The 20,459-nt window shown below is 35.7% G+C and overlaps 2 protein-coding genes across 2 annotated transcripts in view; one reads left to right on the top strand and one right to left on the bottom strand.

Moving 5' to 3' along the window:
• Positions 1-85: 85 nt before the first annotated feature.
• LOC132555541 (uncharacterized) lies at positions 86-2,621 on the top strand. Its single transcript, XM_060219893.1, has 3 exons — positions 86-171; positions 1,145-1,387; positions 1,590-2,621. Exons 1-3 carry the CDS (start codon positions 162-164, stop codon positions 1,748-1,750), a joined length of 414 nt encoding a protein of 137 aa, XP_060075876.1. The 5' UTR covers positions 86-161; the 3' UTR covers positions 1,751-2,621.
• A 5,068-nt stretch (positions 2,622-7,689) lies between these two features.
• Positions 7,690-20,459, bottom strand: part of LOC132555612 (centrosomal protein of 63 kDa-B-like) — a 31,196-nt gene continuing 18,426 nt past the window's right edge. Inside the window, exons 10-17 of the mRNA XM_060219963.1 lie at positions 18,388-18,474; positions 17,286-17,397; positions 16,797-17,057; positions 13,946-14,101; positions 10,271-10,398; positions 9,479-9,984; positions 8,949-9,103; positions 7,690-7,891 (exon numbers count right to left, since the gene is read on the bottom strand). Of these exons, the coding sequence (XP_060075946.1) occupies positions 7,742-7,891; positions 8,949-9,103; positions 9,479-9,984; positions 10,271-10,398; positions 13,946-14,101; positions 16,797-17,057; positions 17,286-17,397; positions 18,388-18,474 (1,555 nt within the window). The 3' untranslated portion in view covers positions 7,690-7,741. The remainder of the gene's footprint in view (positions 7,892-8,948; positions 9,104-9,478; positions 9,985-10,270; positions 10,399-13,945; positions 14,102-16,796; positions 17,058-17,285; positions 17,398-18,387; positions 18,475-20,459) is intronic.

Raw genomic sequence — 20,459 nt, 5'->3', positions numbered from 1 at the left:
GCGTTAAGCAAAAACGCACAAGTAACAGAGATTTTCAGCTACCGGTAGGATAGATAACTCTTTCTACCTGTCAACATATACACAGACAAGAAGATGGTTGATGGAAGCTGACGAATCACATCTGAAAATTACTTGTTTACTGACCATTGTGCATAATTGATATGGCTACCGGTACGTTACAGTAATTTCGATAGTTCAGTGTTTTTCCCCACGCGTTCATGATTATTGGGTAAAATCCGAATAAAATCTTTAACATTGAACATGTCACTGAGTTTCCAGTCGATTACGTCAAAATATAGTTTTTTTCTAGCACTTTACAATTGTGCATTATCTATGTAAAGGGGTGTATGAGAACTAATGCTTAATTATGAATTATGATAATTTTCATACATTCTGGCAAGTTCCTTATCTATTTAATAGATTAATTAATTCAGAGACATATATAACACGTGTGATATATACGTCTCTGATTAATTAATTCGTTTATTTATTTCTAAAATAAAACCCCAAGTAAGCAAATATTACTAGAATGAGTGATTGATCAATAGCAGCTTTCCGTGTTTGCAAATAAATCACCACAGACCCCGAAATATTAATAAATTTTGAAATGGAAACATTGTCTTGGTCGCAGTCAACTGTCAGACCTATGAACAACAAATGTGTGTAGTTTCCGTTCTCTTAGTCTATCTACTTACATTTACATAGTCGATGCTCACTTTGCTTCACAGTGTACGAGATATGGCTATAGCTAGTCATATGTTTATTCTATTTGTAGTATTATTTGCTACTTTAGTCCTTCATAAAACTGCAACCAACCTTGTCCAACTAGCCAGACTGCCTAGGTGGTTCATTTGATTGACACCTCTTGTCAGTTGCAATGATTGAAAGTGTTCAATATTGGATAAAAAATGTTATAGAAAGCATATGCTATATTTTGAAAACATCAGGGCTGTGATTTAAACCATCAATACTCACTGAATTCTCACTGGATAATGCATTAATAATATAGTATCAGATAGTCCAAGTGTTCTGAAGTTGGAAACTACTGTTAGTTCTAATGTATTCTTTTTCTTGGATGGACAGAAATATAACCATGTACATATTGAAGAAAGAAATCAGCATGAATTCTTAATCTGTTTTCTAGTGGATGACAATGCCCTTGCCAAATTTCTGTCCAGAGTGGCAGACAAAATGGATGAGGAAAAAGACAAGATGGAAAAAGAAAATAAAGAAGCTGAAAAACTTAAAAAGGAAGCAGCTGCCGTGCTTGACCTTGATCTTGATGAATTCACGTTTGAGATCGGCACACAATCAGGTCCCTTGGATTTATCTGGTAATGCAGCATCTGGAAGCAAGTCGGGATCTAAACCTCAGACTGGCGCAGATGGTAAATATTAATATTAAATGATTGCATTGGCTTGTACAAATGATATGAAATTAGATTCACACTTGTGACTTGCATGGGATATTCAGTTGCTGCAAGAGTGGTAAGCAGTTATGTTTATTGTTTCTTATGATCAATACATGTACTATTTGGTAGCCACACCTTCAGAGATCTTCATGTGTAATGAAATTTATGTTTGTTCCAGCTGAGTCTTTGGAGGACTTGGTAACAGGACTACAGAGCCAGATCAACAGTTCTGATTCCTGGCTCACTGAGAACACTGCCACCAAGTGGAAGACAGACAACCCAGAACTGGCAGAGCAGTACCTGAAGGCTATGGAACAGGATAAAGACAAGGAATTCTGATCATACTGCAGGACTGTATCTGTACAGACGAGAAGGATCACAAGGATAGTGCTGGGAAGTAATAGAACATCAAGAAGTTGAAAAGTTCTCGTCAGACTTAATGGGCATAAAGCTGATGGTCACAACGAACAGAGTGATGCTTATACTCATTAATTTGAGTGCTTCAGAATGTGTTTAGAAAGCGTTTTACAGTATTATTATAGAACACAGCTGTGTAAAATCATGATGCTTTTTCGTCATGAATGAATTCATGTGAAAGTTGAACGAAGTAAAAACATGTTAGATATAACATAAGATAAAAAGCAGAGACAATTGTTGAGACAAAATTTATTGTATTGGGTATGTGGACTAAATACAATTCTAGGGTTTGTATTTTTATGTTGACTTTTTTAACACAAGTAATTCTTTAATTCCAACTTTTCCTGTGGAACTCATCCACATTTTAATAGTCCACCTCCATCTCTTAGTCATGGAATGTGCCAACATTTAGGAAATATACTGCAGGATTCATCTTAAAAAATCACTTTTTTGTTTTTGAAATATAAACTGTAAGTTTAATACATTTAATCAGTACAACTTTGAATGGCAAAAACAATATAGGTAGTGATATTCCTGTATTATTGCCTAGATAACTTGTACCTTTCCATTGTACTTCCATCTCATGTGGGTGGATTTCCACATATTAACATTAAGTTGCTCTTGTTTATGCAATGCAGCAAAAAAGTGATTTTTTAATTTTTCAAGTCTAACATTTCAGGCATATTAAAATTGTCAGATATGTAATACAGACCTGGACATCTCGACCAAAGTTCATCAGATTAGTAGGTTTGTCCAGATGAAATGAATAAACAAATGTGAATGCAGTCATGAATGCAGTCGTGGTGTCATTTTTAACATTCATGTGATATAACCTTAAGGGAAACACTAATGTTAATACCCGACCAATAGTAAGACCGTCACTATTCGAACGACGGGAAACAACAAAAAAAATTAGATTCACCGTAATGCTAGCGTGAATGGCCGATGATTAAAACATTTGACATTTATTTTATTTTACTTTTTTGTTGTTGTTGTTTTTATCTCCAAACTATCATATAAGACCGACGACTTTTACATATAACTATGTGAAGGGAGGTAACAATGCAGAACTCGTGAATGATAACCCCAAGAATGGCATGTTCCTGCGTATAATGCGCATCCCCTTTTTGACACGATAGTTTTAGCTTGAAAAAGTGCGCACAATACGCGAAAATTTACGGTATGTGCTTATGACACCAACAGACTAAAAGCCTGAGTTTCTGTACCAAATTGTTTCAGGATTTCATCTTAACCCCATTGTTAAAAATGTTACTTAGATGTTATCCTAATTTGAGTTCTTCAGAAAATCCTCTTACTTCAGTATGTCAAATTGTGCAGACAACTGTTTGAAAACAAAAACACCCAGCTTACAGCTGTGATAAAAGGCTTTGTAATAATTACATAAATTGTCTTCGTCAGCATTTGCTATTTGCTAATATTTTTTCTCGTTACTAACACTTAATTACTTGATTCTTATTTCATTGAATGTCCAATAAGATTGTCAAGTTTTCTTTCAACAACTTCTGAAACAGATCTGATTTTAACTGTCATGTACAATCCACTCCACAATGGGCCTGATGTATCCAAGATGTTAGTCTTGGCCAGTGATCAGACAAGATATTTTTAGTATCTCATGTTCCAATAACACAATCTGAATTAATCTGATTAGAAATGTTTTAAATACAAAATGACTGAGAATTAAGATATGTCGTCTGTATGGTATGTGAACAGTATCATACCACTGTAAAACCTGACTGGTTTCATTACTTATAAATGTTACAGATGGGTACAGTGGTCAGTGGCTCTACAGTTTGGCAGAATGGTGTAGGGTGCTGAAGACTGGAAAAAATAGTGCAAGATAGTTGAAGATAGAATTTCCGTTCCCGTATTTCTTAGAAATGATCCATCATTAGTTCTATCCATGGTTTGCTATAATCATTGAATCAGACCAATACTGAATCAAAGATGGCCACCAGCGTGACTGACTGGGCGAGATATTCTCTAAAGTCTCTGGTTCCAATAATACATTCAAGGTATCCGAAAAACAATTAAACACAAGTAATCAATGTAATTTTTTATTTCAGTAGTAAACTATAAATATATAGAATTTTTTACAAGCCTCCAACAACATTAAACATAAAAACATATCTACTAATATCAGTCAGATGTTTGATAATGAGACCTTGATAAAGGGGAACTTCAATGTCACAGAAGAGACTGACAGCAGATGAAAGTTTAGTATTAAAGCAAATTCTTAAACTTTATAAACTATTGTACTGGAAATTATACAACATACCAAACTACTAAGTTAAACAAGATTAACATGAACTCAAAATGTGGACAGATGGCTTCTAACAAAATACAAATTAGTTGGAATATTGTTTAGATATGTTTTATTTGAAGAGAGCGCCTGTACTTAAAACTGATTTTAACTTAAGAGTACTAATATCTATTTAGCTGGCAAGCAAGTAAACATTGTAGACTGAGCTAGAGATAGACATTCACAACACCCATACCATACATACATGTACATAGATACTGTGGAGCTCCCACCTATTAACAGGAAGTACCTCACACTCATTAGAATCCACCATGGACTGGAACATTTACAATAAATTGAGTCTAACCCTATCAAGGACAAAATGACGTAGGCTTTTGATAAGGCAGAATTACTTTTTGATTCTTTTATCAATAGATTTACCATTTCTCAATTTCTAGAAAAAAATTTCCACAAGAATATTTCAAGGTCTCTAACAATTTTGCTTCCTTTTCTTAGGTAAATATATCTATTTGTATTTTGAATACAGAAATAATCTGAAAATTGCTTCACTGATACACTTATACTTCTATGTAATGTACACATTAACTACAGACTTAACACGCTGACACAACTACATCCGTTTCTAATGTAAACAAATAACCTCAAATCTATCAATGAACACTATAGAATATTGCTTAATACATTATTATAAGTTTACCAATACCAACATTGATTGTATTAACGACTGGTGATAAAGTTAGGATGCAATAAGTAGACAATTTGTTACGATCACACAGAAATGTTCAGACAACTTAATTCCTTAAACAATGAGATAAGCATACATTCAATTTTTTTAAATCACAAAAAAAAAGTCATGGCAGCTATGATATTAATCACATGATTGATTATGAGGATTAAGTGTGATACAAGACGTTTAAGACCTTGACATTCAAAGTAAAATTAAGAGATATCAAACAACTCCAGTTTTAATATTCTCCAGCTGTCCTAAAGATGATGATCATTTTGTGTCAATTTGAATTTACTTCCAAATTAAATATCAGTTTCAATAATTTTGAAATTAAAATATGTCTGTATTTTTCATACAAGAAAACAATCTTGGATAGTTGTAAGCTCAAATATTACCTATCTTACTCTGTCATGTAACATTATCTTTACCCAGAATGCCTCTGTAATATATGAAGGTCTTGTCACCATCACTCTGAACAGCAACATGTGTTAGTGAATGGTAGATTTTTGGTTTTCTAGTAGAAGTATTTATTGATTACCCTGGTGACTAAAAACTATAGCCCGGAGCAGCCCTGACTAATTAGGAATGATTTCATTGATAATTTCTCCGGATCTAAAAAAGGAATTCATTTATATGGCTAGTTGCTTATTTATAGAGATGAAACAGTCCTTCAAGTTGCTAAAGAAATTACACCTGGAGAATGATGGAGCATATTGACAGAACAAGAAGAACAAACAATGCTATTATATGTGGGTGTTGCTAAATGTGTTTGGTACTACTGTCACAGTATTAATGATACAAAACAGAACATATTCCAAGATTTGTTATCAACATGACTAAAATGCTTATGGGTTCATGAAAATGAAAATGAAGTTTAAAAGTAGTTTCCTATGAAAGCATTAAGAGATGAATACTCCACTAAAATTGCCTCTGTATTTCAGTACTGCTGAAGTGTACATTTTTCACTAGTCACTCTCTTAGGGAGGTGAAAATTTTCTACATTCACTATGAAAATATAAGTGACTACTAGACTTTGGCAAGCTAGCATGAATCTCTACGACCTTTTTATGGCACCAATCAAACACTTTTATAAAAACAGAACTAGAAAAGGATAGGAAAAATGTGATTGTTACAAATTTGGTGTTATTATTTTGTAGATTGCTTGTAATAAAACAAGGTACAATATACCAAATTACTGTAAACGATGGGTGGGTTTTTTGTAGGTTCAAATTTTCGTAGTTTTCCTAAAACCTTGAAGGCAAAACGTTCATTTTTCACAAAAGTAACACATAAATTATTCTATCCCTTCTAATTCAATGTTACTATGTCTTATTTTACGTTATTTCTCACGGAAATAGATGAAAAGAGAATCCCTTAAAAAATATCAGTGTTTACAATATTTGATCTAAACCACGATTTATCACAGTTGTCCCTAGAAGTAGGTGTGGAACTGTTAAATACCACAATTTGTCAGTCTATATTCATCACAATAGCAACAGTGTGATGGTTTCTTCCACATTGCTTTCACTGTCATGATCCTCACAAGAGGCAAACAGTAAACGATTCTACGTACAAATATTTCAAAACATCCATGTAGACAAATTGGTCCAGTTACATATTATCACAGATAATGCTACAATGGTGAGAATGTCGATGATGTACATTGTTCACAAAAAAAAAAAAAAAAAAATCAAGATGACTTCATATAATTGCCTAAAAATAAAGTTGAATTCTCACATGGTTTTGCCTCAACAGATTGAATTTCCAAAAGATGATTCATTATTCTGTTATTCATACATTCTGAATTGCATATTCAGGACAAGCAGTATAATAGCAATCAATCTTTGTGTGAATAACTGAGCAACGCAGTATACTTTGCTGCCTTTTCTTGCAACCAGAAATTTTAAATGGTTTGAGTTTTTTCACATAAGGTATTGAGTACAACAAAGATATAGATTGACAATATGAAAGTTGGACGGAGTTGTCAAATTGTTTCATAGCACACTAATTAGAATATTTATAGCACATGTGTTTGAGATAGTAAGAAAATAAACATTAAGTGTCAATATCTATGTAAGCAAGTCATATCTAACATCTTAACAAACATCAAATTTGTTGACAAACTTAATCAGAAATGTTTCTGATCTGAAAACTACAAAATGAGAAATAAATACTAATAAACATGTCAGTGATTACAGTTAGGATTTCCACTCCATTGTTGATGTTTTACCGTACATAATGTTGGTTGGCCATACACATTGTTCACTATCACATCACTACCCTTTATAATGTCGTCCTGAGAAACTGTAACGTTGCACATGTCTGCTCACAATGACCGTCATTTGTGATGTTGGATAAAAAATGAGTTGTCAATTACTGTATTTATCTGGCAGTAAACCCACGCCTGGTAATAAGCCCAGTCGTGTCTGCTGCCATTCAATTAGAATCAAATTCTTTTTCAAAGTTCCACAAATAAGTCAATCCCTCGACTTATCAGAATTTTTTTTTGTGGGCCCACTGGGCTTATTACAGGATAAATAAAGTACATGTGATATCTGTTCAAGACTGTTGTTTGTGTCATGGGAACTTTAACCTGTTGCAAGTCTGCTCCAAATGTCTGTCATTTGTGTTGAAAGACATCTGATAGAACAAACAGCACTGTATACAATATCCTTGAAGCACTAGTTGGCCAATATGTGCAACATCGACCCTAAACTACCGTCTCCTGTTGTACATGCTGTTTGTGATGAGTGTTGGAAATGGTATTTTTTAAGCACTAATTTGCTAATATTTACAACATCCATCCACATCTAACCCAGCCTGTTGTGCATGCTGTTTGTGATGAGTGTAGGAAATGGTATTTTTTATGCACTAGTTGGCTAATATGTACAACATCCACACAGAACTACCGTCGCCTGTTGTACTTTTTAACAATCTTGTCCGTACCATGCTTCAAGTCCTCTATATGTGAGTCTATCAAAAATTCAAGTTCTTTTGCACGTTTATTCTCGGCTTCCAGAAATTTCTGTGACACTGAATTCCTTGGACTGGGTACCTGTGAAGATAAAATATTCTACTTATGATTCAGGCTTTCTGACAAATCAACAGACTGCATTCTAGTTAATTGTTGAATACATCATACTGATTATCCTTATCATTATAAAACTGACGCCTACAACCCCCCAGAAATCTATCAGGTATCATTAAATTCTACATCTAGCTGATGATCCAAGTTTTGCAACATGACTGTTACAGGATTGGTTACCCTCCACACTCCTGGTATTGCATTCCCTATCACTCTTCACTCCTGGAACATTCACGACAAAACTGAAGACACCAGCAAAGCAATTTGATTGGTCTAGAGCAGATTTTAGGTGAAAAAAAAAGACAGATCACAGACTAATACACTCCTATGAAGATTACAAAGGAGCGACAACAAACTTTGAATCTATTACTACATAGTGTTATGTGACCTAGAGATTCATCTGAAGTACTTAAAAAGGATCAAACCAGTCTTCTCATATCCAAAAGGTGTCGTACGTGGTACCTTCAATTTTTGTCGTGAAATGTCTTCAGGTACAGAGAGTGAAAGTGATCATCACCCTTGGAGGATCGAGGACGAGAACTGGTATAAATTTGTACTCTTATTCTAATTAAACAGATCTTATAATATTTTTTATCTTGTTTGAATACTCCGAGGCCACTGTGTGTCTGATTTATTATTCTACGTCATGGTAACAATTAAAATGTCTGTCAAAGTTTCTCACTGTGTAAACCTGGAACGTTCCTGTTTAAGTAGTGAAATAGTTTCCAATAATTAATGTGTCTTAAATGTCTCAACTGTAGTGTTGATCTGACTTTCCCATTAGTATCTCGACATTTCAATCATCTATATTCACTATCAAATAGTTTCATCTTTCAATAAATTACAAAAAGTGGTGTTATATCAGATTTTACAGTGATATACCATAAATTAGAATTGAAATAATTTCTGTTTAAATGAGGTATTTATTGGAAAGCAGCTAGTCTCCTAAATAATAATGAATTTCTTTGTACAACCAAAATGTCAGGATAAAAAACAGTACAATTGTATACAGTGCAGATATACTCACCTCCATACTAACATCAGGTAAACTATCTGATATTGACATCGCTCGGCTACTCAGGACTGTCTCAAAGCTGGCATTGGCTGTGCCATTGACTTGTGATTCTGGCTCAACGTCATTAGTAAGGTTAGGCCCGTTAGTGCTGCCCACTAAAGGTGTCCCTGTATATAAAATACAGTGATCAGTTTCTTACAAATCCTTTTATCAATGGTCATTGATTCGTTTTGCAATTATTGTTGGTAATAATGTGAATAAAATAGAAAGTCATGTGATACATATAAGTATATCTATGAATTTACAAAGAAAAATATTATTATAATTATGCTCTTGGCCTGTTTCGTTGAATGACTCTGATCTTTTGTCATGAATTATTTTGCACATTTCTTTCTTTCTCTTTTTTCCTTAATTCAATTCACAATGAAAATAATTTCATCATTGTAACATATCACTATGAGCATTAGAATTATTAGTCTTGCATCCTCCATGCATAAACAAAATAATTTCTCGATCATGTTTGAGTTTTTAAACCCACTCACTTGTTCTTAATTGTGGATTCTGTTGCCTTTGATGTTCACTATCAGGCTGTCGCCACCCTGGGTCAGATAAACTAGAAAGTCTGCTATCATTTCTTTGATGTCGGTCAGGTTCTCTAAACTCTAAAGGACTGTCTTCATTTCTGAATAAGTTTTGATTAGTGTCCATGAACTGTGGTGATTTGTCCACGTAGCGTGATCTGTCGGAGAACCGAGTCGGGGAGTCGACACTAGAGTATCGAATGTGTCTCTCACTTGGATCCGAGTAGCGAGCTCTGCGCTCTGTCTTTTGGTCACTTGTAGATCGATCAAAATCCAAGAAACGTGAAGGTGATGGACGTTCAGTGTTTGCATTTCGTAAACGTTTTTCTAGTTCAAGTTGCGCCTCAAGTTGTGCCTTGCCAATCTTGAGTACGCGGATCTCCTCCTTGTACTGTTGTGTAGCAGAGTTGAATTGCTCCTGCATTTCTTCAACTCGTTGTTTAGAATTCTCCTCAAACCGCTTTATCCTAGAGAATATGTAATAAAATTTAACCCATGTTGTAACAAATCTATAGCAACAACAGTTCCATGAGCTTTACTGTTCAATCTCGTTCCCGGGTTGTGATGTCTGAGAACACACCTTACCCGAGACACAGAATTATAACCAAATATCTTAACCAATTTCCCCCAATCACTCAGGGTGATGAATAAAACAAATATCTTTACCACAAATCTTACAACCAACTTAATCTGTAACTACAAAAGACTATTTCTATCTATCTTCAGTAGAAGGTAGTGGCTACACACAATTACCTGTCATCCTGAGCAGATGTGTCCACATTCTGGAGAGCAAGTCGCACCTGTTCCTCATACCTTTCTTCCAACTCATTCATTTCTTCCTTCAAACATTCCATATCTTCTCTCAGCTGTTGGTTCTCATGCTGAAGTGGAAAGGACACACATAATTCACAAGCAGTGAACCTAATCCTGGACATGAGACCTAGGGTAAAGTAATATGTATAGTAGACATGATGTTTGTGTTAAATATAATACAGGAAGAACTCCTAATCAAGATCAATTAATTCCAAACGAACTTGTTTACATCGTAACTCTGAAATATCACAGAATCCATTATCATGTTGTAGCCAATTCTACATGTGTCTATCACAGCTCTGAAATATCACAGAATCCATTATCATGTTGTAGCCAATTCTACATGTGTCTATAACAGCTCTGAAATATCACACAGAATCCACTATAATGTTCTAGCCAATTCTACATGTGTCTATCACAGCTCTGAAATATCACACAGAATCCACTATTATGTTCTAGCTAATTCTACGTGTCTATCACAGCTCTGAAATATCACACAGAATCCACTATAATGTTCTAGTCAATTCTACATGTGTCTATCACAGCTCTGAAATATCACACAGAATCCACTATAATGTTCTAGCTAATTCTACATGTGTCTATCACAGCTCTGAAATATCACACAGAATCCACTATAATGTTCTAGCTAATTCTACGTGTCTATCACAGCTCTGAAATATCACACAGAATCCACTATAATGTTCTAGCCATTTCTACTTGTGTCTATCACAGCTCTGAAATATCACACAGAATCCACTATAATGTTCTAGCTAATTCTACGTGTCTATCACAGCTCTGAAATATCACACAGAATCCACTATTATGTTCTTGCTAATTCTACGTGTCTATCACAGCTCTGAAATATCACACAGAATCCACTATAATGTTCTAGCTAATTCTACGTGTCTATCACAGCTCTGAAATATCACACAGAATCCACTATAATGTTCTAGCTAATTCTACGTGTCTATCACAGCTCTGAAATATCACACAGAATCCACTATAATGTTCTAGCTAATTCTACGTGTCTATCACAGCTCTGAAATATCACACAGAATCCACTATAATGTTCTAGCTAATTCTACATGTGTCTATCACAGCTCTGAAATATCACACAGAATCCACTATTATGTTCTAGCTAATTCTAGTAGTATATACCACAGCTCTGAAATATCACACAGTATCCACTATAATGTTCCAGTCAGTTCTGTACAGTATATATACCTACCACTAACACTGAGAGTCTACCCCAAACTAGCAGTCTCTAGCACTTTTACTGTATCAAAATAAAAGTACTTTTGTTCCTGTACTTTTACAGGTGTGTCTGTTACCACCAGGTAAGCTGGCACCTGACCTCTACTCAACAGTCACTCAACACTCAACACCATTCATCAGTGCTAGAGTGACAAGAAACATGCTAAGCCTGTCAGGTCATCCAGTTTAACCTCCAAACCAAAGTAGATACTCTGACCTTTATATCTAAAAAGATCACTTTGACCTTTAGTATTTGATAGAACATTTTCTTTCATGTTCAAATTTACATACAATGTAGTTGACACAATTTGCCTCTAGATCTAGATACATTTTGATGGTCATTAACATGGGTATGAAATTTTATAACTCAATTTCATATCTTGATAAATCACACAGTGTGACATTCAGATCTTTATTAATCACCCACTTTGACCTTGAGATCTAGACATATCACTCACTTTGACCTTGAGATCTAGACATATCACTCACTTTGACCTTGAGATCTAGACAGATCACTCATTTTGACCTTGAGATCTAGACATATCACTCACTTTGACCTTGAGATCTAGACAGATCACTCATTTTGACCTTGAGATCTAGACAGATCACTCATTTTGACCTTGAGATCTAGACATATCACTCACTTTGACCTTGAGATCTAGACAGATCACTCATTTTGACCTTGAGATCTAGACATATCACTTTGACCTTGAAATCTAGACGGATCACTCATTTTGACCTTGAGTTCTAGACATATCACTCATTTTGACCTTGATGTCTAGACAGATCACTCACTTTGACCTTGAGATCTAAACATACCATTCACTTTGACCATCAAATCTACATTCATTGCTCATTTTGACCTTCATATTAAGGTTGACCTTTCTATCTCTCAGTTTTATCTTAAGATCACTAGCCTTAACCCTCAGATCTGTACATTTCAATTGTTAAATAATATTGTGCACTCAAAAGATCTAAGTATACAAATAGTTGAACCCATGTTGTGTGAGGTCATTTAAAGGTAGCTACAGGATTAAGTAAGGATTTAAGGTTTAGAATTTTACAAATACATCATGCTAAACATCAATACTCTAAAATCTGAAATTCTTCGCCATAATATCAACACACATATATATACAAGTCAAAATTGAAGTTGCCAAATTTGATAAAAACATACCAGGTATTTATTTAATTCTGGAATGTGTTCAAGGCAATGACAGATTAGAGTATTGTAAATTTCTTTATATTGAAAGATAAATGTGTTACTAGACTAATGAATAACAAGCATTCTACAGTGTGATTAAGGAAACAAGAAAACACATCATAAGAAAAAGAACATATATATTTAAGGGTGTAATGGACCATATTTTCATAATTTCAAAAGTGGTAATCCTGAGTATAAAATTTCAAAAGGATCTTCAATAGGTCTAGAAGACAATAATGAACTAACTCCTATGTGAACAAGAATCATTGTAGAACTTGATGTAATGATACAACATGTATGAGGTAAATATGAGCTAAAATCTGTTGAGAGGTTCTCAAGATACGACACTTATTCCGTTCAGGATGTGATGAAACAAAAAGGCAAGTTAACACAATGTTCTCTCACCACACAACTCTGCCCTGTAATGGTAGGAGCATAAAAATGTGGGCATACTTTACCTAATGATTTATTTACACGTAATGAGTTTCACATCCCCTATTATGATCTTTCAATCTTCCAGCAGATGAATAATTTAAGCTGCAGCAGGAAGTGTAGAGATGTAACTGGAAGTGGTTGTGGGTATGTTACCTTTTGACATGTAGCACAAGTTGGAAAAAGGGTCAAGGGTATGGGGCCATAGGGTCTAGGGTCAGAGGAATATAGGAGAGAAAGGACTAGAGGTCAGCGGCAAAAATCACAAATCTAAGGAAGTTAAATACAGTAAGTTGATAATGGCAGGGATTAAGTTGGTCAATTACAATGAGTGGTCAGGACTCACATCAAAATTAACCTTTATCAAATATTGGCATTGATGCAAACAATGTCAAAGTTTGAACATCTAATGATTATCACTAATAGCAAACTTTCCAGTGGGGTTTACTTGGGTATATTTAGTACCAGTCCATTGGTGATGTTGTAGCAAATGCATTAGAGGTCAAAGTTTGGGAGTCTACATGGGTCATCTCTAAATCTGAAATGGTGGTGATTCATTTGGGACATGGTCAGAGGTGCAGGTTCATTGGAGGGTCACTAGGTACGTCTTGTACATGATTTCAGATGATGTCACAACTGAAGAATCAGAGGTTGGGTTCTGGTGTTGTTAGTCACTTGTGTTATCCTAGTGATGTTACAGAGGGCCGGATGTTAAGGGAGGTTACCTCTAGACGAGACACACTGCTACTATAAGAATTCTGTACAGCACGCATGTGTTCCTCCGTAACAGTCTTGTCAGCATTGGTGTGCGCCTGCTGTAGTATCGTCTGGCGGAGGTGGCGGTTCTCTAATCTTATAGCCTCTATCTGGGCATTGGCTACCTGTTAGACATGTGACTGTTGCCATAGTGATGGGGAACAAACATGTTAGATGTGACAACAATGATGAAGGATTCCTGTTTAGACATAAACCACCAGAGTATACTCTTCCCGTCTCTTATACCAGAAATCGTTCCCATCTATCTTATTGTATTAACAGATTCAATCTCTCTTATTCTTCATAAAACATACAGCTCCCACCTCTATTATTCTACATACAACTCCTGTCTCTATTATTTTAGGTACAGCTCCCACCTCTATTATTCTACATACAACTTCTGCTTCTCACTTCATCTACAGCTCCTGTCTCACTTATTACACATACAGCTACTGTCTCACTTATTACACATACAGCTACTACTGTCTCACTTACTACACATACAGCTCCTGTCTCACTTATTACACATACAGCTACTGTCTCACTTATTACACATACAGCTCCTGTCTCACTTATCACACATACAGCTTCTGTCTCACTTATTACAAATACAGCTCCTGTCTCACTTATTACACATATAGCTCCTGTACACATACAGCTACTGTCTCACTTATTATACATACAACTCCTGTCTCACTTATTACACATACAGTTCCTGTCTCACTTATTACACATAAAGCTACTGTCTCACTTATTACACATACAGCTCCTGTCTCACTTATCACACATACAGCTACTGTCTCACTTATTACATATACAGCTCCTGTCTCACTTATTACACATACAACTACTGCCTCACTTATTACACATACAGCTCCTGTCTCACTTATCACACATACAACTACTGCCTCACTTATTACACATACATTACTGTCTCACCACTTATTACACATACAGTTCCTGTCTCACTTATTACACATACAGCTACTGTCTCACTTATTACACATACAGCTACTCTCTCAGCTACTACTGTCTCACTTATTACACATACAGCTACTCCCTCACTTATTACACATACAGCTACTCTTACACTTATTACACATACAGCTACTCTCACACATACAGCTCCTGTCTCACCTATCACACATACAGCTACTCTCACACCTATCACACATATAGCTCCTGTCTCACTTATTACATATACAGCTCCTGTCTCACTTATTACACATACAGCTACTCTCTCACTTATCAGCTCCCATCTCTCCTATTCTACAGGTTATATACCCGTCTTTGCAATTTTTTATCAAAATTTTTAGACATGATATATCTTAAACCACAGGAATTCCTCACCTATATAACACACAAAAAAGACTGGCATAAGTGAATAGTGTTGTCCTGCTCTTGTCCAAAAACGGATCCAATTTGCATCCTTCATACTTTTATTTAGAGACAACTATTCTCAAGTTACTGGTAAATTACAAGATTACATTAATAAATATTCATATTGTCAGTCAGGAACTCTAGTATGAATCTTACACAGGCATGGTTCAATATAGATATTGATAGGAAAACTGACAACTGGAACATTAAAACCAGTATATAATTCTGTACTTGATTTTGGACAAGAAAAGGACACAAGGATTCAAAAATAAGTGCATTGATTACAAAATAAACTGTGCTGTAAGATCTAAACACTCCTAACATCTAGTATCACAAATAATGAAAAAATAATACACTACACATCTATAAATCTTTAGATGGGTGTGAATGATCGAGACTGACTTATGCTGTTAGCGGAAATCTAAATATTTTGATTCTGGAGACTGTTGACATAGGGAGATAATACCTTTAAAATGAAATGCAGAACTAGATCATTGAAATGTTGTACTCACTCAGACAATATATGCCATATACAGTAAACCTAATGTAAATCACTTCAATTTTATGAATAACTTTATTTTGCGAACTTACATCTTCAGACATGATTTCATGAAGACTGTTCAACAAATGACTTTAAATTTGTGAATGATGAACTATTTGAGACCTGATTTATTTTTCATGCAAATAATCGCGATGAATTTGAATTGGCGATTGACTCTGGTGTTTTAAGACAAAAATTAATCCTATACAAATAAAAGTGTTTACAGTGTTTTCAGGCTGTTACAATAATTTGAGAACATTTCAATATAAACAGTTGATGTTTAATGTATTTCTGAATCATATATTGTTTTTACTAAGGAAAGTCTACATTCTCTTCCCTCTTAACATTACTATATCAATAGTTTAATTCCTTGAAATAACAGGTTTTCATTGTATGATATTTTGTGATAATACCTGTGAAAATGTGTCTAAATTTGTTGAGTGATTGCTTCCATCTTGTGAATACTATGAAAATTTTGAGTGGTTCTAGTCACTAGTCTAGCCTAGAATCTCATAACACACAAAACATCAGTTAGCTTTCTACTAGTTGCCATATATCTAAAGATTTTTAGAATATTAATTAAAATTCCAAGAAGTGAAACACTGCCAGACAATGGCAGTACATTCAGTTGTCAAAATCAAAATAATCATACTCTAAATATTAATTTCAAATGAAACTAATCAGTTTGCATACTCCAGGAAACTTATGCTATGACAATCGCCTAATAACTTACTGATGGCGGTCAACATCACATGGCTATACAGTAACAAGGAAGGGCTTCGTGAGCTAAATGTCTAGTGTTCTGCTTTTGTACTAGTGAAAAACTCCAGAACAGATTAGGTGCTGTTGGGATGTGACTTAGTAACAACTAAACAAAAGAGTATCTAAGAGACACTCACCTGCAGTTCCGCTGATTTCTTCTGTGTTACTTCCATGTCCTCCCGAATCTGCTTCTCCATGTTGCTGGCCTTGTGACTCAGAGTTGCCATAGCAACATCTTTGGAATGAAGTTCTGAGGCAAGGTTGGCAACTTGTTGGTTCATGCCCTCAACTTCAGCCCTGTGTGACTCCTGCTCCTGCTGGAGCTGGTTTTGTAGTTGGGAAATTTGGGACCGAAACTTAGAATATTCATCAGTCTCTAGTTTTTCTAATGTAGCTTTCTTAAAAATAAAAAGAAAAAAAGAAAAAATTAGATGTAATAATCAAGAATGTTGAATAAAAACTAGCAAAAATCTATGAGATATGAATGTTTCCATTCCACCCAGAATCTCATCAGGTTTTAAAACTTGCCATCAATTCCTTACAAGACACAACAGGTTGGCATTGACAATGGTAACACTATATGCCCCTGATAAAATGGCGGGGCATAAAAATTGACATGAAGTTACCTTTTTCTCAAGGTCATCGGCAAGCCTCTCACAGTCTTCGACGGCCTTTTTAAGGTGAGACTGGAGCTTTGATACCTCTTCCTTGAGTTGTTTCTCACTCCTCCTGTGTTTCCTACGAAGAAATCAATGATATCGAAACTTACTACCTTTTACTATTAGGAGTGTTTGTAAGTCTTCTAATGCATATCAATAACAAGAAGAACAAGATGTACAAGATGTCAGATATCACTCTTCTCAATATATAAATTCTTTACATCAAAGATTTCCTCTGTGCACTCTTCTCTTAAGTTTCATGATCTTCGCTTTTTTGATAAATTTCACTCTTTGTACATATTTCTGTTATACCTATTTAAATTATACTTTAATTCAAAACTTGATCTCAAATTGTATTTTGCTTCAATGTCAAAAAAACTCTTATCTTTTTTCCGAAAGATCAAAGAGGACAACATTCACTTGACAGTTTGGAGCTTGAGTTTAGTTAAGCATTGAACTGGTTTCAGATGGCATTTATGGATAAATGAATGCCTCCAGGATATGGGCAAATTCAATGAAGAGTGTTAGTGTTTAACCTTGAATTTGCATTTATTGAGTTGGCATCCATAGCCTATGAATGCCAAATGAATGCAGATCAATGCTAATATTTATCAATCTTATTCATTTTATCATTAGGAAAGACAATCTCAATTTGCTTTCATTACTTGCAATATCCCTATGCTTTTGGCAGTTCATGAGCTGGTAATAATACACAACTGAATTTGGTAAAGTTACATCGTAGGAATGTCATAGAATGGTAAATTTATAATGTAAATTTTGATTCTCTATATAAACACAACCAGATGAAATGCATTCATTTGATCATGAATGCAACTTGATCGGTGTCATTCTGATGCTTCTTTAGCTTCTCATAACATGAAACTGTTTGATATCAGGATGTTTCAGGAATATCACAAGGACTGATTATACAGAAACAAACTCACATCAGAATGTTAATATTCACACTGAGCATTTGTTAAAAATCACATAAATTGGTACAAAAGTCATCTAGATTATATTTATGTTATATAATGGGCTTAAAGCAACATTCCAATATAGTCTTGAATACCTGGTCTCCTCTTTAGCATTATGCATGGCTTCCCTGAGAAGTCGTATCTGCTCCCCTTCCTCCTGGTTCCGAATATCTCCCAGAGATCTACAACCATTATGAAACACTTAATTTGTATAGACTCTATTGTGCTAGAAGTGCACAATAAACAACAAAAAGAATATTATATCCTTTATCAACAAAGACTGTCAAAACATACTACAAGTATAATATATACTGAAATGTTGATATGATCCTGAAATAACCTATAGACACAAGAATTTTATCAACAGTATTTTTGACATCTCATCTAATCAACTACATGTTATGTGGCACTAACAACACAGAGATAGAAAACAGAAAGAAATATGTCACCTTAAAAATCACCAACACAGACCATACATCTATAATTACTATCCTGCTATCTCTACACTGTACAGTAGTTAATCCAGACTAACCACACACCTCCTGTCCTGCTGAGACAGGTATACACTGTACAGACTGACCACACACCTACTGTCCTGCTGAGACAGGTATACACTGTACAGACTGACCACACACCTACTGTCCTGTTGAGACAGGTAAACACTGTACAGTAATTAATCCAGACTGACCACACACCTACTGTCCTGCTGAGACAGGTATACACTGTACAGTACTTAATCCAGACTGACCACACACTTACTGTCCTACTGAGTATCTCTCTACACTGTACGGTAGTTAATCCAGACTGACCACACACCTACTGTCCTGCTTAGACAGGTAAACACTGTACAGTAATTAATCCAGACTGACCACACACCTACTGTCCTGTTGAGACAGGTATACACTGTACAGTAGTTAATCCAGACTGACCACACACCTACTGTCCTGATGAGACAGGTATACACTGTACAGACTGACCACACACCTACTGTCCTGATGAGACAAGTAAACACTGTACAGTAATTAATCCAGGCTGACCACACACCTACTGTCCTGATGAGACAGGTATACACTGTACAGACTGACCACACACCTACTGTCCTGCTGAGACAGGTATACACTGTACAGACTGACCACACACCTACTGTCCTGCTGAGACAGGTAAACACTATACAGTAATTAATCCAGACTGACCACACACTTACTGTCCTGCTGAGACAGGTAAACACTGTACAGTAATTAATCAAGGCTGACCACACACCTACTGTCCTATTGAGACAGGTATACACTGTACAGACTGACCACACACCTACTGTCCTGCTGAGACAGGTAAACACTGTACAGTAATTAATCCAGACTGACCACACACCTACTGTCCTGCTGAGACAGGTATACACTGTACAGACTGACCACACACTTACTGTCCTGCTGAGACAGGTAAACACTGTACAGACTGACCACACTCCTACTGTCCTGCTGAGACAGGTAAACACTGTACAGTAATTAATTCAGACTGACCACACACCTACTGTCCTACTGAGACAGGTATACACTGTACAGACTGACCACACACCTACTGTCCTGCTGAGACAGGTAAACACTGTACAGTAATTAATCCAGACTGACCACACACCTACTGTCCTGCTGAGACAGGTAAACACTGTACAGACTGACCACACACCTACTGTCCTACTGAGACAGGTATACACTGTACAGACTGACCCCACACCTACTGTCCTGATGAGACAGGTAAACACTGTACAGTAATAAATCCAGACTGACCACACACCTACTGTCCTGCTGAGACAGGTATACACTGTATAGTAGTTAATCCAGGCTGACCACACAGCTCCTGTCCTGATGAGACAGGTAAACACTGTACAGTAATTAATCCAGGCTGACCACACACCTACTGTCCTGATGAGACAGGTATACACTGTACAGACTGACCACACACCTACTGTCCTACTGAGACAGGTATACACTGTACAGACTGACCACACACCTACTGTCCTGATGAGACAGGTAAACACTGTACAGTAATAAATCCAGACTGACCACACACCTACTGTCCTGCTGAGACAGGTATACACTGTATAGTAGTTAATCCAGGCTGACCACACAGCTCCTGTCCTGATGAGACAGGTAAACACTGTACAGTAATTAAT

The sequence above is a fragment of the Ylistrum balloti genome, unplaced genomic scaffold (assembly GCF_031769215.1).
Source record: "Ylistrum balloti isolate Yb309-2 unplaced genomic scaffold, AGI_CSIRO_Ybal_v1 Utg369646, whole genome shotgun sequence".
Classification (NCBI taxonomy): Eukaryota; Metazoa; Mollusca; class Bivalvia; order Pectinida; family Pectinidae; genus Ylistrum; species Ylistrum balloti.
This window is presented reverse-complemented; position numbering and strand designations above follow the sequence as displayed.

Coding starts and splice junctions, on each gene's coding strand:
- LOC132555541 (XM_060219893.1), top strand. Junction 1,388..1,589: donor ACCTCAGACTGGCGCAGATG/GTAAATATTAAT, acceptor TGTTTGTTCCAG/CTGAGTCTTTGGAGGACTTG.